Here is a 22,378-nt window from a genome sequence, read left to right as displayed (position 1 = left end):
TTTCCTCCCAAACCTGCTGCAAGGACCATGACTGAATGCCCTACCTTTGTAAGTCAGTATAGCAATCCATTTCCACTGCTGCCAGAAATGCTTTAGTGTTTTACAGTCTCAGACAGTTATATATTACAGAAGACTTGAGCTTTTGCTCCTTTAGTGTTCACTTATTTTTGCATTATTCCCACAAATGTTACTAACATTATCTGATTAAATGCTGACAGAATGCTCTTGTCCAAAGGGTCTGCAGTAAGCACATTTCAGCCAGAATCCACTGCAAGAAAAGGGAAATATGTCAAACTATGCTATTTGCAATAGCTGCTTACATTCCACTTGGGAATCTAGCCTTAGGCCTTGTTGTACCAGTTACATGTATCAATCTAGGTCATAGGTTTAAATAACAAAAAAGGCTAAATTACAGCTCTAATACTATATATTTCAAGTCTCCACAGTCTGTAAAATGGAAGCCAGCCCTTGCTTAATAAGAGTAAACATAAAAAACATAAACAATTCACAGAAGAACAGGAGCTCAGAAAGAGAGCAAGAAAGGAACAGATAGCTTGCAAGGGGCTTTAGGCAAAGATTTTAGGCATACAAATAGCAATGACCTAAATTTACCTGCAAATTTGCAAAAAAAAAAAACCAACAAAAAACACCAAGTTGCCACTGTTTCTTTTCACTTCGTATTATTTTAATCATCTGTTATCATCAGAAATAAGCACTGGAAATTCTGACATTGAATTGTGGGATTCTACAGATAACTCTGTATATGAGCATAGCTAAGTCCAGCATTTGGTTCACCCAAAAATGCAGGCTTTAAGCAGGGAACAGAGGGTAGAATTTCCCAGGCAAATATATCCTCTTGAAGCTTCCTGCTAGTGCTTCTCCAGTGTAACATATCTACAAAAGTGACGAGAGATACTTGATATTAATCTGGTCCTCCCTGCAGATCAGTTGCCTGCTGAGGTAAAAGTAAAACTTTATTGGTCTGAAGGGATGAAAGTTTGAAGACTCTTAATGCATGTAGTTCAAACCCAGTTTGAAAGGGATGAGGAGGCGGGGGGAAGCAAAGTGGGAAGGGAGGGAGACAGAGCTCCAAGCGAGAAATCAGGCTCAAAAAAGAAATCAAGCTCTCATCTGTAGAATGCACAGGTTAAGTGCTGCTTGAGGCTCAGAAAGTTAGCTGTTATTTACTGGACAACTCTGTAACATACACAGCTCATTTTCTACTCTAACGCTATCTTTCTATCTATCTATCTATCTATCTATCTATCTTTCTATCTATCTATCTATCTATCTTATCTCACGGGAAAGGTTCTTAGCTGCTATGCAGTTATTGTCTCCATTGACTGTTAAAACCAACTGTTTTCACAATTTACTCAGCATACCTCAAGATCTTTTTTGAGGCCTCTAGGCTTTTTAACAATACCTATAAGGAACATAATAATGAATTATGTTCATAGTGTCTTGCAACAGAGCCAAATTCCAGATGAAAAGTGACCAGGAAACATTTCTCCTCAGTAACACTGAAACACATTCCCATACAGCATATGCATTTCTGCACTTATTATCAGCTCTTAAACATTAAACTCAGCAGATTCCAGACCAGAAACAGAACACAGGAACTGGCAGTGGGTGGCTCTGACTGAGTTGCGAGGTTGAACCGGATGACCCCAAGAGGCCCCTTCCAACTCACACCTCTATGGTTCTACAAGCTCTAACTTTTGCAGTGCTTTCCTGGTTTTTCACATCTCTGACTTTGCAAGACAACTCACAAAGCAGCACCACAAGATGTTTCAGCCAGACAGCACATTACAAATCCTGGTGGCTAAAGCAAGAAAAGCTATAGTACAGACCAGTTACATAGAGATGTCATTCAGCATCTGCCCAGCAAGCAGTAATGTGACAATACAGTGTCCCCATTAGAACACAACTTTTTTTCCCCAGACTTCTCTCTTAGGGAGCAATCCACTTTCCAGCATTATATGCCACTTCGGAAGACAGAAAGGAAACAGCTCAATTCAACAGCTGCTCTCAAACACACAATGACACCTCACAATTAACTTGTAAGCCTCCTTAATATGATGCTCTGTGTAGATCAGAGAACCAGCACAGTTCTCCATAGATATCTTACTTTTCTCCTAAGGCACTAAATATCCTGCTGATTAAGATGGCACAGAATAAATAACCATTTCTGGAAAGTTGTGGTTCTCTTGCTTTCCAAGGAAGTATATTGTGAGGGAGTCATACTTCCAAGAGCGATGTACAAAAGAAAAGCCCAGCACTGCAAAAGCACAATGAATGGAAATCAATTCACAAAAATGAGGGAAGGTGACAGGTTCTTCCCCAGAACAAGCTTTGCAATTTTAAGAACACCAGCACCCCTCTCTCTATATATGCTCTACCTACCAAGGAAATCATTCTAGTCTAAAGGAAATCAGTCCCAGAAATGTAAATCTGGAGAATGACAAACTCAATTTTTAAAAAGTAGGTAACAATGATGTTTAGGTAAAGGTTTAAAACCTGACAGTCGTCTCCCCTGTATTTTCATATTCCTTACCCACCACGGAGGATTACTGCCAAACAAGAAAACATTTTCCCTTTTATGCAACAAATCATTAAGTTTCTCACACAGGAAACCGCATTTCAGTATTTTCTTTTCCAACAGCACAACTTTGACTCATACTATTACAAAGCATGGAAGTAAAACATTTCTTTTCAAAAGGCAGTCATGGCTTCAACTTTGTATGTCATGGTACAGGTATTTTAGGATAACCTTTAGGCACACGAAGTTTGACATACACATACAACCCTCTTCAGCCCCCACCCTAAAGTATCATTTTCTGTTGCTGCACTTCTCCCTATGGCCAGGCAGATTAGGAAAAGGCTCTAAACATTTACCAAACACAACAGGGTTCTACTGCGAGGTGAAGATTTAACCATTTGCTTACTTGCATGATGAAGCCCACAGATGATACTGAAGAGAAACTACATACCAGCATTTCCTGCTGAAAACACCGAACAGCAGCTGATAAAAGCATTTATCAAAACAGCACATTCAGCGTTCTCATTAACAAGAGAATTTCTATGCAAGACAGTGCATCCAATGCAGAACTATATCTAGAAACTCACTAAGAGGTCACGTGGGTGGTGGTAGATCTGCAGTGGCTTTGATCAAGCAAAGCAGAATCCAGCAGTCACATTTGTACTAGAAGAAGAAAACAGTATCCATGCTAAGACATTGGTCTTGCTCTGGGTAAGTTCTGCTGCTTGACATCATCAACTTCGTATCACACACTAGATAGTCCCTGACTCTACTGCAGACTCCCTTTTGCAACCAAAAGCCAATTTCCCTGTATAAACAAAAGTCAGAGTAAAACTGACCCATATTTACCCACAAGCTAACAACAGCAAGCATCAATGCTAAGTAAAAGCTACTTAGCACAGGCCCCAGCTCAGGAAGACAAAGATAAATCCAAATACCAGAACTGAATCTTCAGAAATTCTTCCTGGGCTTTAAAACAGAAAAGCCATTACAAATAAATGAATTCTAGAGAAGATTCTGAAAAGTCACTCTGTGGAAACCCAGTAATCGTAGACTTTCACATAGTATGCACAAGGAAAGGGCAAGAAGAATAGCGCAAGGGGAGACTCGGCTTCCAAATCAAGTCCCCCACAATGATTTACATAAATAATTTGCTAGGCACAATTATAACTTTTGAAAAAAAAAATCAAGGAACATGGTCATATACATACTTGGTATATAGAGAACAATGGTTCTCTCTTGCTCAGTACAGTAAAGTCTAGCACAGCAATTCTTCACAATTGCATCTTCCACATAACCATGAAAGATTTTATCTGTTGTCTGGAGAGAGGAATTTCCTTTGGAAACAGAAAATATTCCTGGTTTAGGACATGCTTTTGCATGTGCTAGTAAGACATGAATATGAAGTTTGCTAATAAACTAAAAAAGAACAAAATAATTGGGGTTTTTTATGAAACGCAGAACCAAATCAAGGATTTTCTACTGGCTTCTGGATAAGGCCTTGTGGATAATTTAGGACAAATATTTCTGACAAGACGCATGTTTCTAACATGGACTGTAAAGTTTAAATTTTTAAAAGCTACAAAAACTAGTAAACCCAACTTCATTGGCTCCCTGAAATAACTGGTGAATTCAAGAGCAAACAATTTGCAACCAAGACAATGGAAAACAAGAAAAAATTCAGTCCTAATCTTCAACTTTATAAACTTTTGAAAGGCTATTCTCTAGGACAGAAATACTTGTGGAGCATTAGCTGCAGAAGTGCTTCTATACCTTGTCAACAGCAAAATACTGGGCTCTGTGAAGAATTCACTGTAATTTCAGAAATGTGACAGCAAAAGTATGGGATGCAAACACCTGCATGTAGGAGCCAGGTTCCTTTGATAACTAATTTCAGTGAAAATTAAGACCATCAAGTATTCATTCAGACACCCATGTCTATAATGGTGCACCCTCATTATAGTTCTTGATAACAAGAACCCTACTCCTAAATTTTCATGGGCTCAGCTGGCATGTGTACAGGGGTTCTCCCCTTAACAATGTTCAAGAGTCTAGTATGGCTTGTCATTATGCAAATTTTCTCTCTAGCACTACAATTTCCCTTCCACTATACATATTCCACATTCCTTGTAGTTTTCTGTCCTAAGCGTTAGGTATTGCTCGAGTCTCAGGACACTGATAAGCACGGCACATGTCAGACAAAAAATCTGTGCAAGAGCTGCAGCAGGATAAAGCAAGAGGACAGATTAATCAGTATTCACCAGTATTGTGCCCTAGTGCCTGTTTTTTATCCCCCATAAACGAAATCCTGAAGTTAGAGGAACTCAACTGTTAATAAATCAACTGTTTCAGTTCTTATGTCCTGAGGATAGACTCTCCTAAAGCTGAGAGGTGAGGGCTTCTGAAATTCTCAAGTATGTCCGCAGAGTATTTCGAGACAGATTTTCCCCAGACATCTGCTAGAATAAAAGAATTTGTCTGAAGTAACAAGCAACACAATGACATGAGTTCAACCACTAAATGGCAAAGCGAGTATGCTTGCCATGGAACTGCATGAGACTCGCCTCATTCTGATGCTCTCAGAGGAGTCAAAGTGGGCATTAGAACCTGAAATAAAATTCAAGCAGTTTCAAAAAGAGCCAAAATCTTAGAGATGCCAAACTTTCCTTCTCAACAGTAACTCCTATCTACTCCATCATATAATGTGCATGTAATAGCACATTTCCTTTATCAGTTTTTCCAACTGTCTCCCTTCCAGAAAAAAATATCACCTTCCAGAAAAATAAAATAAAAACCAATCTCTTCATCTTCCAGTATGAGCAGTGGGAATCTAGCATATACCTCCCATGAGCCAGTCCTTTATGTTCCAAAGCACTCAGCATACGTCACTTCAGTCACTTTCTCAAAGGCGATGGACATATCAGGTATGGTCCATTCTTAAGGAATACGACTCATGGTGGGCACTTCTTAACAACACACAGCTGCAGGAGAATACCCAGAGCAAGATAAAACATTTTAGAGAGCCACCCACCCTGTGGAACTCCAGTGTCTAGTATTTTTCCAGCTTCTGTGCAATGGATGTCTCTAACCCTAGTCAGTTTTTCCAGCAAAGATTCTCAACTAGAGTTATACAGTGGGAATTCCAAAGCAACTGGCTATGTACAGACATATCAGCATTCCCTCCAACAGAGAGATGAAAAGGAGAAAATTCCTGAGGATTTGTATCCTCTACTCTGCTTTCTGAATCCCAGCCTCCCCCTTGCCTTGGAATGAGCTCTGTAAAGCAGTATCGGTTATGTACAAGAATCTCAGCTCCCTTCCTTTGGAGAGTTTCCCCACAAAAGCGAAAGGCAAATCCCAGGACAGAGACAGGTGCTGGGGGGGGAGCAGGTCGCCTTAGGATGACTCGCCAGAAGCAAGAGAGCCAGCAGCTTTCTTCTTAGGGCGGGCTTTTACACTTCTCACTGGAAGCTGAGGAGAAATAAAAAGAGGCATCTTAGGCTAGTTTATTTTAACATCTAAATGTGTAACAGAAGGATGCAAGAATGTAGAGTGAAAACAGGACAAAACAACTACAACATGACCCTATTAATGTCATCTGTTGTCTCAAAATGTCTATTTAACTATTCTTTTTTTTTTTCCCCAATAAATCACTCAACATATCCATCAAATAGCAACCAGGAAAAGGCATTCTAAAGCAAGGCATGTACAGTAGTAAAATCAAAGCCGGCTGTCCAAACAAAAGGTTAAACACAGATATTTCTGACTGGTAACATTCACATAACATTTCACTGCTCCAACTTTTCTGCTTCTTAACTTCCATCACCAGTGCAGTTCTCTGAAAGCTGTAGAAACATCCTGAACTAATTTGCACACTTGACTTCTGTGTCTTTCATTCTAGCTATTGGTAAGAAGAGCACATTTATTCATCTATGATGCATTCAGCCCTGGCTGGCAATGTCAGAGATCTCAGTCAAAGACCTCCTACAAGTCCTGCATCTGACCCAAAGACCCAACAATCTGAGCATAGATACCAACGTGCATGCAAAGGGCTTTATCGGTACTTCTGTATTCACAACAAATGGCATAGATGAGTTCTTTCTGTCTTTTCATAATTTCACTTTGAAAAGTCCTCACTAGGAAGCTTCCACTCAAATTTTGAGCCTCTTGTTTCCCTGCTCCTGTCTAATACAGAAGACAAGAAAGAAGAGGGGTCAACTCAGAAATAAGCCATAGAAAGATCCTAGTTAAATTAAAACGCATCTTTGGACAGAGATATCCATTCTTGGAAAAAATCAAAAGCCACCTGGACCTGGTCCTGGGAACTGGTTCTACACGAGCAGTGGGTTTGAACCAGGAGAATTCAGAGAACCCCTCCAACCTCAATTATTCTGTGATTCTATTACAAGGAGCACTTTAGCACATGCAAAGGTTTTCCGTACACCGTAAAATCAGGTTAACAGTACAACTTAAAATCATGCCCTAAGCAATTACTTTCCTTCAAACTATTTTAGCCTGAATAGCTCAACAATGTGAGTCAGTTATATAGCATTCTTTATCTTAGATAAAAATAATAACATTAGAAGTCCAAGTTGAATCAAGCAAATAGGACCCCCCAACTTCATAAAAAGGGAGAAACATTTTATCATGTACAAATCAAACCATAAGAAACACTCAAGCAAGCGTGAAGACCTGGAAAGCAGTACCTCAAAAAGCATTTTCTACAAAACACACCTGAGAACACCTAGAAAAAAGATTGCTAAGCTCAAGTGATTCTTGGACACAACTGCATTTACTTTTGTGTTTGGTTTATTTCAATAATAAGAAATCAGGCATCTCATGTCCCATCTGAATGGCTGTAAATACCTTGGGTCGTCATGTGAACATAAGGAGACAACTGAGCAATGACTAGTTACTCAAACTTCGAGAACAAACTCTAGGAATGGGGTAGGTGGGGACTGGTGTAATTTCCCATGCCTAATGTGTAAACGTCAAGGAAGGCCTAAGAGGGTACACAACTGCTGCATTTAGATTGAGAGAAAGTGGCTGTCCCAGGGATAAATGTCACTATTATGTATTCAGACCGTAGACGATAGAAAAAAAGATATTGTCAACAAAACACGTCAAAAATATCTAATGCTCCACCCTTCAATACAAAATCCAAATGAAAGAAAAGCTGGGTTCTGGCTCATGACAGAGGCTTACAGGCATGATAAAAATGCAAAAGCTAGAGACAAGTATACCAAGTAGATGACAAGTCCTCTGATGTACGACTCAACTAGAAAATACAGTCCAACAAAATTTATATATACAGCTTCTAAATGCTGAGACTATAAAGCTAGAGCCTTCCAACCAAGCTCACAAATCAATGTCAGTGCTGGAAATTATCTATACACCAACTCACTTCAGCTTTCATCACCTTTTTAGGAGTTTTGAGACTCTGAGTACGTTTAGGAAGCTTGTCTCCTGCATCTTCATCTGATGGGTCTGTTCTAGTATCTGATGGGGTTCCATTAGACCGATGTGCCACACTGCTCTCCTCTCCTGAGGAGTAACAGGAAGCTAAGGAACAAGAGCAAAAGTTTTAGCAAATACTTTTAAAGAATCTCATGAGGTTTAACATGGCCCTTCCTCAAGGAACACATGACAGAGAGACCACCTTGAATAATGATTATGGGATAAGTACAGAGATGTATATTAAATGAGAAGGCTCTAGGGAAGACAATGCAACTTCTCCCAGATAATTTACAATCTTGTACTCCTTTCTGAGACCCAAGCTCAGGGAAGCCCCCCGGCTCACAATCTGAGGTCTCATACAATGGCCCAGCAGGTGCTCTGTACCTGAGTCTTCAATAGTTTCCAGAAGACTCGCACCAGAGGAGTGCAGCTGAGGATCACGGCTTCGCATATGCACAGTATCTTCATCTCGGATCAGAGTGAGATCCTGCATGCTGAAACTTCGAAGCTTCTCAGACAAAACTCCCTGGCCCTAAGAGGACATAAAATTAGGGTGAAAGGCACCTCACCAAGACCATCTGACATGGGATCATTCACTCAGAAGAGGAGCAAAGGTGCCCTATTCCCCATTAGGGTACTCTGAAAAAAACAGAGAAGGGAAAACAACAAGTAAGAGGTTAAAGCAAAATCCACTCCACTCCCCCTCTACTTTTTCTAAGTCAAAGGATGGGATTACCTGCAGGGCAAACTGGAAGGAAGGAAGGAAAAGTAGGTTGCTGCCAAACAAGTACTAGTATCCCTAACAGACCCACAGCACCTAACTGCTGGTACGCAAAAATAAACTGCGGGAGAATTCATGAATATTACAGAAGGCACTGCATTACCTTTGCAGCTGCAGTAACTGCTGCATTGGCAGCAAGGTTTAACCCTCTTTTGCCAACTCGCATCATGGTTTCGTAGCTCTTGTCACAAGCCTGAGTAATGTATTCATCAATTTCCTAGGAATGCAACATAGAACATGGCATTTTAGTTGCTCATTACAAACATGATCAAAGTTTCCCCATCATCATCCTTAAAAACACAAAGCTCATCTGGACACTCTTTTTTCAGACTACTAGCATCAGGTGTCATTGATCACCTAACCTGAGTTTCTCTGCTAATTACAGGAAACATGTAAATGCAGCTTTAGAATACAGTACGCTATTTCCAAATTACAACTACTGAAACAAAGCAGTTGCTTGTACCAACAATGTGAAAAAACAGACTGGCTACAGAATGTGCTCCTCCTATCATGATTCAAAAGGCTTAACTACTGACAGTGACTGTAAGGGCTCATGACAGTGGGTTAGCCAAACATGCCTTCTAAGCATTAGGCAAACTATTGGCTACACTGCAATCTTCAGTAAGCTGCAGTATGACATCATTGTCAGGCACAGAATCATTCTACATTCACTAAGGTCAGCACAAGCAAGATTCACTGATTTCAGTTTTTACTGTGGCATAACTGAATTAGAAGTCAACCAATTCCCAGACAGGTCAGTATCTTCCAACAACAAGCAAGTACCTTCTCCTTATTGGAGAGCGTTGGGTGCACAAACTTCCTGTAGAGGACACTGGAGCCCTTGGTGTAAGGGGAGAGCAGCCAAATCACAAATGCGATTTTCAGCTCGAAATAAAAGGGAAACCTGAGAGAAAGAGGAAAGAAAAAAAAAAAAAGAAGAAGAAAGAGAAAGATGGAGAACTGGAATCAAGATCAGCACAGTGACAGATGGAGATAACTAGCAGAGAGCAGCACAGGCAGGAAGGGTGTAGGCAAGGTAAAGGCTCAGAAACGAGAATCAATTATTCAGGTCAGAAAAGCAGAACCCTTTTTAGAATCCTAGGACATACCTTCTTCGAGTATCATTTAGTCTTTCATCCATAGCCATGAAAACTCCATAAACAGGGCATCTCTCAGCCCTGCAAACACACCAAATTACAATCTGATAGCTACTCTCATCATTCTGAAGTTTCTTCAGAGAGCATCCACTGGACATTAATATTACATTAGTTTCCCTAGTCAATTTCTAAAATTTTCAACTATGTATCTTAGTAATGTCACATTGCTGCTAAAGCTGATGGCTGTTTCTGAAACTTCCAACAGGTACTCCTCAGATAAGACACAAAAGCAGGGCCAGTGTAAATGAAAAAGAGCAGGCAGAACGTATGCCCGTCCCCTCTAACCCTTACCCAATAAAGTCTGAGAAGATAACAATAGCAGAGATTGAAACAAGTGAATGCAAATACTCCACCGACTCAATTAGTAGGAAGAAACTTCCGTTTTCAGAAGTCCTTTATGTGAATAAGCTGAAGTTCTTACACTTTTTCGATCTTTGTCTGCTTTTCAGATTTTATGCAGGTAGAAACAAAGCTGCTGAGCACTTTCATAAGGCATGTATAGTACTTCATGATTCCTAAGATGAAACTCTTGACTAACATTGTTTCACAGATATATGCAAAGCTCAAACACTAAAGCAATGAGGCAACTTAAGATAACCCTGTTTCAAAGGTTCAGTTCAAGCCCTGTAACATTGAATTGTCATTTTTGGAGGCCTCCATATTGCCAAGCATGACACAGAGCACTGAATGGAGTAAGAATCTGCTTTCCTCTATTCCAGTCTGTCCCACCCTTCCTAGGGAAAGCGAAGTTCGTCATGCAAACCACTCACAGCACTGACATGCGTGTGATCTGTTCTTTCCACATAAAAGGCTGTCAAAGCAAAAGAGATCCCTTCCTTTTACCATTTTTAAGGTGTCTTTTAGACTATCATCTTTCAAACTGTACCAGTTCACATCAACAGCTTCTCAAAAATATTTCACATTATGAATGGATGAAGATTCTTTTACAGATAGTGTGCATTTACCCTAACTCTGCAAGCAAAGGACTTGAAACAGCTAAGATGGCAGCTACTACCCACAGTATCTCGAAACCTGCCAACTCTTCACAGGGACTGAAAACTCCTAAAGGAGACAAGAGTTTTTTTTTCTTAGCATCCTAACACTTCTCCTCTCTGCTTAAAAAAAGGCAAAAAACCAAAACAAAGACACAGCAATAACAAAAAAACCCCCCACAACGCGCCAGTAAGGAACTCACCAAGAAAGAACTATGTCTGTGAGTGTTTCTGCAGTGGTGAAAAAGGCAAACACAATCCAGTACATCATCCACTTCACCTGCAAAAGAGCAGTCACTCAATGGACATACATCAGAACCCAGAAAAAAAAGTAAAATGTCTTCTCATTATAAATGACTCATCTCCACACATTAAGACAGATTCAAAAAGAAGGCATATAAAATCTGTAATGGACACATACTGAATGGTACATTTTGGTCTGAGAAAACATGTAGGATTACTGTGCTCTAAATAAACACATACAGATACATTGATGAATGCATGTCCTGGAGCAACATTATGGTGCAACAGCGTTAAGGTCACAAATGACCTATCCAAAAGGATTTATCCGTTCACTTTAAGAAGTTACGCTCTTCCATATATCATGAATACCATAAAAGAAATATATATGCATGCACATATGTAAAAGCTTAAGTTTCAGCTGCAGCCCTGTATTTTTCTGATGTAAAGTTTTTCCTCAGGAAAAAAGAAAAACAAGAAACCAAGAAACATATTATTTTGTGCTAACTCACTAGTAAGCATTCTTTGCCTTAATCATTACTCCCAGAAATCACACAAGCAATTAATTTTTCTTTTTAAATAAAGGCTCACTGAGGTAAAAAAAGCAAAGAACATGCCACATCAACCTAACCGTCTTGTTTACGGTTTAGAGTATATGTATGTACTATTATGACACATTTGGATGCCTTTTATCTATGTCTCTACTTCCTCACACCCTTATCTGGGGCAGTATTTCTTTCAAAGCACAAAATAATTCCCCCCTAACAAACACAGATGCACACTGCTGTTTTGGTAACTGGTTTCTCAGCTACAAGCTAAGAATTCATTCAGCTTACTCCTCAAGAAGAGTCAGCTGAATTATAAGGGAAATGGCTAGTTTTCTATCCTGTTGAGAATTAAAAAAGAGCATAAGTAGCAGATAAATGAAGAGGACACCTCAATTAAAAGCAATTTAACACACTTAGTATTATCAAGAATGGGAAAAAAAGAAATAAACTGAATCAGGGAAATGCCACATACTAAATCCATACATTAATCAATCTATTAAAATTACATGAACAATTATGTTCATATAATAATGACATGTTGACAATCCTTGTTACAGCAAATACTATAAAAGCAGGTATTTCCCCAACCTTGCATGTGTTGGAAAATTTGGTGATTTGTTCTTGAAAGATCCTCCACAAGTTTCTCATAAAAGAAAATTAATCTGCCTCCAGCTGCTCTAATACAGTGAATGAGTGGTTAATAATCCAAATTATTTCCACTTTACTGCAAACTCTCTCTTTCACAACAGAAAATAGCAAAAACTTGTATTGTGTGGCTCTCTCCTGCCTTTTATTTTTTTCTTACATCATCAGTTTGGACAGGACCAGGTGTCATTCAGCTAATGTAAAGCAACTTTTCCAAAAGAATGATTAAGTCCTCGGTGCAGCAATGTGAATCAGCTCTTGTATGAAGAAGCGTGTGAATAATGATAAATCTAAGTTTGTAAAAAAGGATCCAAAAGGGTGAGAGATTTCAGAAAGCCTATACACCAGTAAATCCTGCTTCAGCATTAGGCAAAATTAAGGCAATAATAGTAATAAAAGCAATCGGCAAATACCTGCATATATGTAACAAAACAACGATCAAGGGCTTTTTTCAGAAAAAAAAAATCACAAGTATAGCAGAACTCTTAGGTTTCCATAAGACTGTGCCAGCTATAGTGCTTTCCTTAAAGGGCAAGGGTATATGAAGTTTCTAAATAGTTTCTAACAGGTTCTATACAAACACTTAAAGAAACAAAATCGTCAGGGATAAAAATGAAGGGACTACTGAGGATTAACAATTGGTTTAAAAAAAGGAAACAAAGGATAAAAGTAAATGGCCACTTCTCACAATGAGGAAAGTTACCAGTGGAATCCCACAGGAATCAGTGTTGAGATCTGTGCTGCTCATCTTCATGAAACGTCTGGAAAAGGCTGTGAATAGTAAGATGATAAACTGTGCAGAAGATACTTTTCTATCCAAGAGATTAGATAGGAGTTCATTAAAGAACTCAAAAAAGGATCCTGACTGATCTCCAGCTGACATTTTGTCTCTAAATGGGCTGAAATACAAAGCAATGAATTTACAGTGTCTCCTTTTTCTTAGTGAAAACTATTGTATTTACATATATTAGTAGATGTCACTCAAAAGGGGTCACTGTGGGCAGCCTTAGTGTAAGCTTTGTGCTTATTTTTCACTCTGCTAACAGAATGCTCAGAATATGAACTGAGAACAGAAAACATTGTTTTGTTACTGTTAAAATAAACTTCATGTTCACATCTTTGATACTGGACACAGGTCTCTTGCCTCTGTCTCCTTCTGGCACCCTTCACCCTCTGCTCTAAAGCCAAAGAAAAAAAAGAAGTATAGCTCCTATACAAACTAGAAGGATCCTGTTTCTAATTTCAGAAGTCCCTGCAGATGACCAGAAACTAAAAGAGCAGAAAGCAGATGGGAAGAAGCCCTATTTTTTTTCTTATGACAGATTACAAACACCTTCCAAAACTGAGGGTTGAATGAAGCTGCTTTTTTTTTTTTTCAATTTACTAAAAGGAGTCAGGAGTCATTTGCTGCTCACCCTGATAATGACCAGCTTCAGGCACATATATAGTCTCTCCAACTTGCACCAAGAACCTAAACAAATTCAGCAAATGCAAAAGCATAACTGGAACTTAGACTTGACCAATGCTGAAGACGACATGTAAAAAGAAAGAAATTGCTTTTATGACAATCTGAGCTACTAGAAGTTGTTTGCCACAACTGATCAAGAATTTATCCTGAATTTTTATCATGGTGGTAGAGAACAGCAAATTTGCACTGTACTCTGATGTCACTACGAACTGTTTGTGGTAGCTTTGTCTGTGTCAAGTCAAGCTTCAATACGCCACTTAGGCACAGATACACCTCTAAGACCTTTCTCCATCGCCAAACCCTAACCAATGCTGGTTCTTAAGCACCATGAGCAAGCAGCAGCACATAAAAGAGCTAGATTTCAAAATGGGCAGTACAGCATTGAAGTTTTCTGCCAACTTTTCACATGAAGAACATTTTGAATAGATATTGCCCCTTCTGCTATGTTTTCTCCCATCTTTCCACTTGTGTTGAAAAGGAAGAAGTGTTTCAAATGTAAGTGAATTAGACAGATGGCAGTCCAACATCTAACTGCTTATTTCTGATGCAGTCCTCTCAAGGAAAAATAATTAATATGGAAGTTTTAGCAGTTAAAATAAATTTTCTTGAACCACTCTGCTGCAGCAATCCAGACTAACTACTTCAGGAAACCTCTACCATTGATTCACTAAACAAAACCCAAAAATTAGTGCCATACTTTTCCACACCACAGGTCTTGTCTCAAGTGATCCACTTAGAACATTGCTTCTGTAAGAAGGCAACACACTACCTTACAAAAAAAAAAATCTGTTGTTGCTAATATGGTAACTGAAGCAAGGGTGTAGACAAAGAGAGGGAAACAGTTCCAGAAGGGAAGGAGAGTGAAGTTTTAACCAACATCTAAAACTGATCGCAAGCAAAGTTGATAGGAAGCCACAAACCAAGCAGGATCATTCAACTCTTTGGAAGAAAACAATAGTACTGAAGAAGCAGTAAAGGACACAAAGCAAGGATAAAGTTACAAGAAAGAACTTGTCCTGGACTTTCATATGCTTCCAGACTGCAGCGTTTCCCCCACTTTCCCTTCCTCACTTAGCATCCCCTGAGAAAATGCAGCCCACATTTACGGGTTGAAACCTCCCATTTCAGTAAGCACCCATCCTTGGCAGCTTTTCCAGAGACGACTGGAGCTGCTGCTCGGGCGGCCTGGCTGATCCGAGTCCCTGCGGAGCCGGAGTGCCATCGTCCCGGGGACAGGCCGGGAGCTTTCGAGGCGGCCGCGAGGGACGAGGCGGGCGCTGCGCCGGCACGGTGCGCCCGTACTCACATATTCCTTTACGTTTTTCGTCTTCACGGCCTTGTAGGAGGAGTACGCGGGGTAAAGGGTGCCGAAGATCAGCCTACGAGAAGAACAGACCCCTCAGCGCCTCGCGACGCCCCGCACCGTCCCCGGCCGCAGTGGCGGGCACTCCCCCTGGGATGCCGGTGCCGGCGTGATGCCGGTCTCCGGGCGGGGCTCACCCGCCCTCACCGCGGCAGCGCCCGTGGGCCGCAGCAGCCCACGCGAACCCCCGCCGTCTGCGGCCGCAGCCACTCGCGAGGGCGCCCGCCCCCCAGTCGCCCCTTGCCGGGCGTGGGGTCCCAGGGACAGCACTGACGCCACCGCCAGAGCCCCGCTCTGGGCCGCGGCCCCCGAGGGACCACCGAGGAAGGGCCCCGCGCAGCGGCCCACACCTCCCCGCGCCCCGGCCGCACGCACTCACACCACGAGGCGGGAGATTATCCAGGAGACCATGGCGGCACCGGGCGCGGCTCAGGGCTGAGCAGCGGCGGGAGGCGGCTCTTAAAGGACAGGTTCCTGCAGCAAGCGCAGCTCCGCCCCGAGTGCTCGCATGGGAGGAGCCGGCGCGGCGGAGGGAGAGGCCGCAAGGCCCTCAGCATCCAGCCGCGCTGCGGAGCCTCGCGAGCCGCGCTGCCCGGCCCGCGCTGGGGGAAAGCCCCGCGTTCGCTCGCACCACGTCGGGAGGTGCGGCGGGAACCCGGCAACGGAGCCGGGCCAGCGGAACGGCAGCAGCCAGGTAGACAAGTGGCGTTGCTGGAACGATGGCAGAGAAGCAACATGCGCAACGTAAGGAAAATTACCGAAGAGTGCTGAATTGAGATCACGGGCGCTTGAGAGGACAGAGAGAGACCACAGAAGCCATCTTCCCTACAGTTGCCTCCTCCAGGGAAATCAAAACAACAGCTATTACATGCTGCAAACAGGGTAGCTAAGTGTAAAAGTGTTTCAGAGTTCCACGGCTCCAAGTTTTGCCCAAAACCGGATGCAAAACAAAAACTCAACTAGTCGATACTGACGTTTACGTTATCAAACTACAAGAATAAAGGCTGTTTCTTGTAGTTTCCAGGTAATTTCAGTGTTGCCAGATACTCCGTCTCGAAAGCTGAGGTCAAGGATTCCTTTGTTAACTACACAAACAAGGCTGCACAGTGTATGTGGTGGAATATCCTTAGTGCAGGGTGGGAAATGTGTATAAATGTGTATGCTTAAGCATACTGGAGTACTGGAAACTGTTCCAGTATTTTAACAGCTCACCAAGGAATACTGTTAAAACAATCTTCCTCCTCAGTCAATGCCAGAGTTCATTACTGGGTCCCTGGGAGCCTGTATGTATATTACAGTCATGGATTGATTAGCCCTGTACACAGATCTCTGAATCACACTGAGATAACCATTACATAAGTTGGTTTTTAATGGAAAAAAATAGCAAGAAATCTGCCATGGTTCTTCAGCTAACAAACAGGACAAAACCAAACCAAATAAAAACAAACAAACAAAACCCCCAATAAACAAGCAAACATCCACACAAAAAAACCGCACCACTAAAAACAAAAAAAAAAAACCAAACCGAAAAACTCCCCCCCCCCCCAAAATCTCACAAAAAACCAACCAAACAAACAAACCAAAACAAAAACCAAAGGAAGGCACGACGGCAAAGTCTCATTAGTTGCCGATGGTTGCTGAAGAGCCTTTATGAGAAGAAATGAGACCAAGGAAAGAGTCATAACAAAAACAAAGAGCTGTTTGGGAAGAATTTTCTCATGAATGCATGAAATTCAGTATAATGAGCAATGATGACAAATACAAAACATTGACAACTTCCAGTTACATGCAAGCAATGAAAACACAAATGTCTCTACAGACAGGGACAAAGAACATTTTGTCACAGTCTGCTTTTGGATATGAATAGCCACAAAATGATTGCATAAGGGACGGCACAATTTACACCACTGATGGCATAACTGACCTACTAACAGGATAAAAGGAATCTGCTTTCACACGTCCAAACAACACGCAAAACCTTCAACAAAATGACTACATTTCTAACTGCATCAATTTCCTATTGGTGACCAACACAGCAACAGGTCTGTTACTTGAGTTATTTGTTCATGCTTGGGTAAGTGGAAGATGCAAACAGAAGAGGGAAAATGCAGAGATCTGGTGAGTAACATGTGACTGTGTGAGAGTGCTAAATAAGTGTGTGAGAGCACAGCATGGGCAAGTTACACCTAAATAAAATGTGTGTTACAGTTTTAAGCTATTTAATGTGCCAAGGGGCGTTACAAAAATCTACAGTGCATTGGACACAAATGGTGGTAAGAACAACAGAATCTCAACATCAGTAGAGAAGGTGGTGTTGTAAATGTAGTGCCAGCCCACTGTTAAGTAGCATGTTAAGCTTTAGAACAATTTCAGAAAAGGTATTTTAAGCTAGCAATTTACATTTAGCAATAAGTTGTTCAATTTTTTTCCATATCATAAATTAAAATGAAAGATTAATTAATTAATTAACTTACCTTTCCACAAGAAGAAACTACTAGTAGTTTAAGGGCTATTTTTGCAACAAAAGTCAGCTGCAGGTTAAGTGAAAATAAAAATATTTATTAGTAGTATTCTTTTTATTAAGTTATTAGTAATATTGTATAATGCTGTGTAATTAAGACCTACCCAGGAAAGCTATCCATCACTTGTTTTCAAATTAAGGCTGTATGGGGGTTTTTTTGCAGCAATGCTACTGCTGAAACAACTCATGACAAACTTGTGTTCTACAAATAGTCCAAATAGGTAACCAAATATCTATCAATCTGCTATGGCTAAACAATAAAGCATGGAAATCAAATAAGCTGTTCCTCGAATAGAGCAACTTAAGCAAAGCTACATTAAGAAAAATGCCAGGTCAGATTCAGAGATCCTGCTGAAGCTGAGGTTCAGGCAGAAACTGCTATGATGAAGAAGAAACAGCAATTCATCAGGGCTCAAGAATATAGGATTCCCTCTGGAAAAGTTTAGCAGATGAAATATGGGTCTTAGGAGTACAGGTGAAGTGGAAGAACACAATGGGAACCCTCTCTGAAGCACAAAAGTGCAGATTGTACTGGAAGAGTATCAGAAGTTGAAAGAAGTAAGAAACACAGAAAAAGTGCAAGCTGACAGCCAAAAATGACACTGTAAGAGCTGGAAATTGTTCTGAGAACATTTCTTTAACAGTTTTGCTTTGCGACTGAAAGCTGTTTTTTTAGAAGATACCTTCCCAGAGGAAACAGCTGTATTTTTTGGTATCCAGCTCTTGAAACTTATATTACCATTTTCTTATTAGACTACATAAAGGCCGAGATAAATAAAAGCTCCCCTGCAAGGCAGGGGAATGAGGGAGATAAGAGAGAAAATTAAGATGATTTCTGCCTGGTTATTTTTCAAATGCCTGGTGCAAACATGCAGCTCTTTTTCACAGGTTGAGAAAAGGAATCTTTAAGACACTGCCAATTGAGAGGAAAGAAGCTGTGGGCTGACTTTAGATTCTGAGATGCACTGGAAGATATTAAACACAAGCAGGCATGGGTATGCATACCAGCTATTGGGGTAAGTTTGGGGAAACACTGAAGTTGACAATCAGAAGCTAAGATTCCTTACTAGTAACGAGAACTGGGAAGATGCACTGTCAACATCTCCTTCTATGCTATGCTTCACTTACATGCTGTGTAGTTTCACAATCATTTTCCACTGAATCAATGCTTACAAGGTGTGGTTGATGCATGAATAAATCACCAGTGTGTCATACACCTCAACCAACACCTCAAATGTAGAAGCTCAGAGCTATCAAAGGGCTATCAGGAGAGAGGAAGAAGGAAATTATACTTACAGGGGAGCAATTGTTTTAAATAATATCCATGCATCGTCACTTCTTTAATCTTATTTGGATTATAGGTAAATTCAAGTTACTGCTTAGCATCTAACTTCACTGCTCCAATTCTGATTCCACATCTTCAGGTTTTACAAAAGAATCTTTCACAGAAACAACACATGGAACATAACTTTACATGTACTAGGTACTTATTTTTTTCTTATATTTATGTTGCCTGGTACAGTTGCATCAGAGCAAAGATTTAGGTTTTGTAAAATTAAACCTTGCATGCTGCTACATTTTTATTCCGTATCAAGAAAAGGGAGTTTTTTGGTTGAAAAGAAGTGAAATCTTCAGGCTGGGGATATTATGGGGACATTACACCTTTACATGGCTGAGTGCACAACAACTTTCAGTATTGTGAATGCAATCTAAATTCACTTGGGCAGGCCAACAGCCATATATTCCTGAATTCTTGCTTCATGTTGTCCGTAGTTACAGAGGACATTGGCTAAAAGACATCAGAGTTTAAAGCCCATATTCAAAAATGGTGCTGCCCACTGTCTCATGCACCTCCATTTAGTAACGGCAAGAGAGCATTAGATAGAATAAGTGTGATGACTGCAGCAAACTATATAAAGTCATGCAACTCAAGTTTTTATGCTCCCTCTGCTAAAACCCCTATGATTTTTGATGTCTGCTCTAATCTGTCTACATTCCATGTAACATACCAGCTGCCCATTAAAATCTTGATCTAGAAAATACTGTGATAAAAACTACTGATTTTATATCTTAAGTCAATTTTATAACCACTTTGGCTGACTACTTGTGGTATAAGCTCTGTATGATGTATGTCAGAACAATTTGATGATCTTTAAGATCTCTTCCAACGTAGGCTATTTTATGATTCTATGGTATTTCTTAATTTTAGTAATCCCTCTGATTTTAGCTGAATATTGCTTCGGGTTGATTGTACTCCATGATTAGTAAAAAAGAAAATTCAAGAGACAGAAGCAGTACTTGATAGACTCAAACTAAACAAAGGTTTAGAATGAGATGCAAAACTCTTATTGTAGATCACTGCATTAAAAATTACTCATGCTACTGTATTAGATACAGCCAAGTCTCTGCCTTTTTGATCTTTATCCAATTCTAATGCCTATACACACACATACACACATGAATGAAGGAAACATCTCACCTATAATTAATCTCTATGCACAGATGTGCACAAGAAACTGTACACAACAGAATACAGTGAAGCTGAATGATTAATGTGTCTGGAATACCCCTTTTTATCTCTAGCAGATAAATTACCCCATATTTGCAGGACAGCTGCAAGGGTATGAAGCAGCAAAAGCCTGTGACTGGACTTTGCACCTAATAACCAAACTGAGAAGCTGCTAGAATCCCACATGTCAGTGAACAGAACTGCTGCTGCCATCACAACCTCCAAGGTCAGAAGCCACAGAACTTTTACCACCCCATCCCTATCTCCAGTGGAGAGGGCATCTTTGGACCTGCTGGGAAGATAAGAGACTGGAAGCACAGTACCAGAGATGTTTTTTATGACAAGACAAATCCTCTACCCAAACTACCTTGAAGAATCAAAAATTAGCAGGCAGCTTGGTGTGCTCCCAGCATATACTTGGGATGCCAGGCTAAACCACATGAGCTTTCTGGTCAAACACAGCAGGTCAAAATTAGCAGGCAGCCTACACTACCAGGGGCAGAGGCTGAGAAAACCTCAAGGCAGGAAAATCAGTGTACAGGTATGAAAAAAACTGCCCAGGCTGTTACAGTAAATGACTTTTATTTTTTAAAAAATGAAATAACCGTGAACATATTAACAGGCCTGCAAGTGGCACTACAGTACAGCTGGAGATAAGGTCAATACATTTCCCCATGTACCTGGACAATGAAATCCATTGCATCAATGCTGACATTAGTAAATTCTGAATACAGTTCTATCAAGCAGGAACATTTGACTTAAAATAGTTCTGGACAAAGTTGACACCAAAAGTTAACTTTTCCTTCACTTTGGAAAGGATATATGTTTTATAGATGTTTTCAGGTAGCACTTGTATTGGGTGAATATTGCCTGCAGTCACCAGTGCAGGGAGAGATGTACAACATCTCCTTGTGAGAACAGAGTTTATACTCCTTTTTACTTTTCATTCTGAGGAAGCAGGGTGGCGTAAAGAGAGGGGGGAAGATAGGTGAGGTAATACGGGCAAGGGAGATGGGATGTCAATTTCTATTCAATTCTCCTTTGGCTGTTTTTGTGCTATTTTGGACTGCTTTTTAAAAATCACTTCTTGATTTTATTGAAAGGAAGACTAAATGTAATACACCTTTCCTTGAAAATCCAGGAACAATTGTGGTACTTCAAAAATACTAAAAATATCTACTTTCATGAAATATTAACTGTTTCACTACAAACCTATTTTTTCACTAAATACACAATTCTCTTATTTCTGGAGTCTCCCTGGGGAAAAAAAAAAAAAGTGGGTTCTCCCTTTAGTTCTGCAACTCTACAGTGTATAGAGAAACGGCTAGAAGAAGGGGAGTGCAGAGAATAGCTTTATCCTTTTCCTTGGCCAGTATCTCACACAGGGAGTTTGTGTGAATTTCTGCAGTTGGGCTACTGTTGGTCACATTCTTTCAGCAGTTATCAACCAAGTCTGCAGTAGGACAACCCACCTCCAGCACATTCTGTCTAACTTTGTGGAGACTAAGTAGGCATGACGGAAAAAAAACATCCACACTCTTTCTACCATTCTTGATCATAATATGCAGGAACACCAAGTGGTTTCCATGTTCTTTCAATTTGCAAAAAGGCCACAGGAAAGGAATATGGCACCTTTTAGAATCTGGAATTCTGCATTTAAGAGTGCGACCTTCCATTAGACCTTCGGTGTTGAGGCAGCGTAGAAAACAGTGGCTGAAGAGTGTAATACTGACCACACCAGCTCCCAGTGAGAAGCTTTTGCTCCTGCAGAGGCAGTCGTGTGCAGTCCCTGTATATACCGTGAGCAAAAGGCCTACTTGACAGGGCATTTGGACTTAGCAATTCCTACGATCTAGCTAGTTTAGATTCATGAGCTTTCAGTGTGCCAACAGCATCTTTGACTGCATGGTAGATAATGTTCTTCACCTGCAACAGGAAAAAAAAAATCAACTTCTACAGACTAACAAGGAGAGTCTTACATAGCTATGCAATCAACTTTGACAGCTGAATTTGTAATACGTTGGCAAGCATACATAAAATATATATTCTTTTTGCTTCAGAGTACCAACAGCACAAAATTTAACTGTCACAGATGACAAGTATCTTAGACACCTGCACTGATTTATTAACTCATTTTCTGGTCACCCAGCAACATATA

General features: G+C 40.5%; 2 protein-coding genes and 1 long non-coding RNA gene across 9 annotated transcripts in view; 1 reads left to right on the top strand and 2 right to left on the bottom strand.

Moving 5' to 3' along the window:
- Positions 1–1,260: 1,260 nt before the first annotated feature.
- REEP2 (receptor accessory protein 2) lies at positions 1,261–15,755 on the bottom strand. 7 transcript variants are annotated; one of them, XM_038150659.1, is made up of 10 exons: positions 15,570–15,622; positions 15,134–15,206; positions 13,048–13,130; positions 11,130–11,206; positions 9,887–9,955; positions 9,561–9,681; positions 8,881–8,994; positions 8,381–8,528; positions 7,944–8,101; positions 1,261–6,010 (listed from the first exon to the last, which is right to left on the bottom strand). In XM_038150659.1, exons 3-10 carry the CDS (start codon positions 13,111–13,113, stop codon positions 5,936–5,938), a joined length of 828 nt encoding a protein of 275 aa, XP_038006587.1. In that variant the 5' UTR covers positions 13,114–13,130; positions 15,134–15,206; positions 15,570–15,622; the 3' UTR covers positions 1,261–5,935. The 7 variants fall into 7 exon arrangements, with proteins under 7 accessions (XP_038006587.1, XP_038006589.1, XP_038006585.1 ...); XM_038150661.1 differs by having other exon boundaries at positions 13,063–13,130; XM_038150657.1 differs by lacking the exon at positions 13,048–13,130 and having other exon boundaries at positions 15,570–15,755.
- Positions 15,756–16,747: 992 nt separating this feature from the next.
- Positions 16,748–21,483, top strand: LOC119706721. Its single transcript, XR_005258591.1, has 2 exons — positions 16,748–17,308; positions 18,600–21,483. It is a non-coding gene; the product is annotated as an uncharacterized LOC119706721 (long non-coding RNA).
- Positions 20,786–22,378, bottom strand: part of KDM3B (lysine demethylase 3B) — a 46,425-nt gene continuing 44,832 nt past the window's right edge. The window contains exon 24 of the mRNA XM_038150655.1: positions 20,786–22,146. Coding sequence (XP_038006583.1) covers positions 22,066–22,146 — 81 coding nt within the window. The 3' untranslated portion in view covers positions 20,786–22,065. The remainder of the gene's footprint in view (positions 22,147–22,378) is intronic.

This window comes from Motacilla alba, chromosome 13, assembly GCF_015832195.1.
Source record: "Motacilla alba alba isolate MOTALB_02 chromosome 13, Motacilla_alba_V1.0_pri, whole genome shotgun sequence".
Lineage (NCBI taxonomy): Eukaryota > Metazoa > Chordata > Aves > Passeriformes > Motacillidae > Motacilla > Motacilla alba.
Note: the sequence above shows the minus strand (reverse complement) of the source record. Positions and strands in the feature narration are given on the sequence as shown.

Bases quoted from the DNA above. Each gene is read 5' to 3' on its own strand.
- REEP2 (XM_038150657.1), bottom strand. From the start codon at position 15,601: ATGGTCTCCTGGATAATCTCCCGCCTCGTGGT. The intron at 9,682-9,886 runs GTATGTCCTAGG...TCTTTCTCTCAG, and splicing joins CTAAATGATACTCGAAGAAG to GTTTCCCTTTTATTTCGAGC. The intron at 6,011-7,943 runs GTGAGTTGGTGT...ATTTCTCCTCAG, and splicing joins AAAAGGTGATGAAAGCTGAA to CTTCCAGTGAGAAGTGTAAA.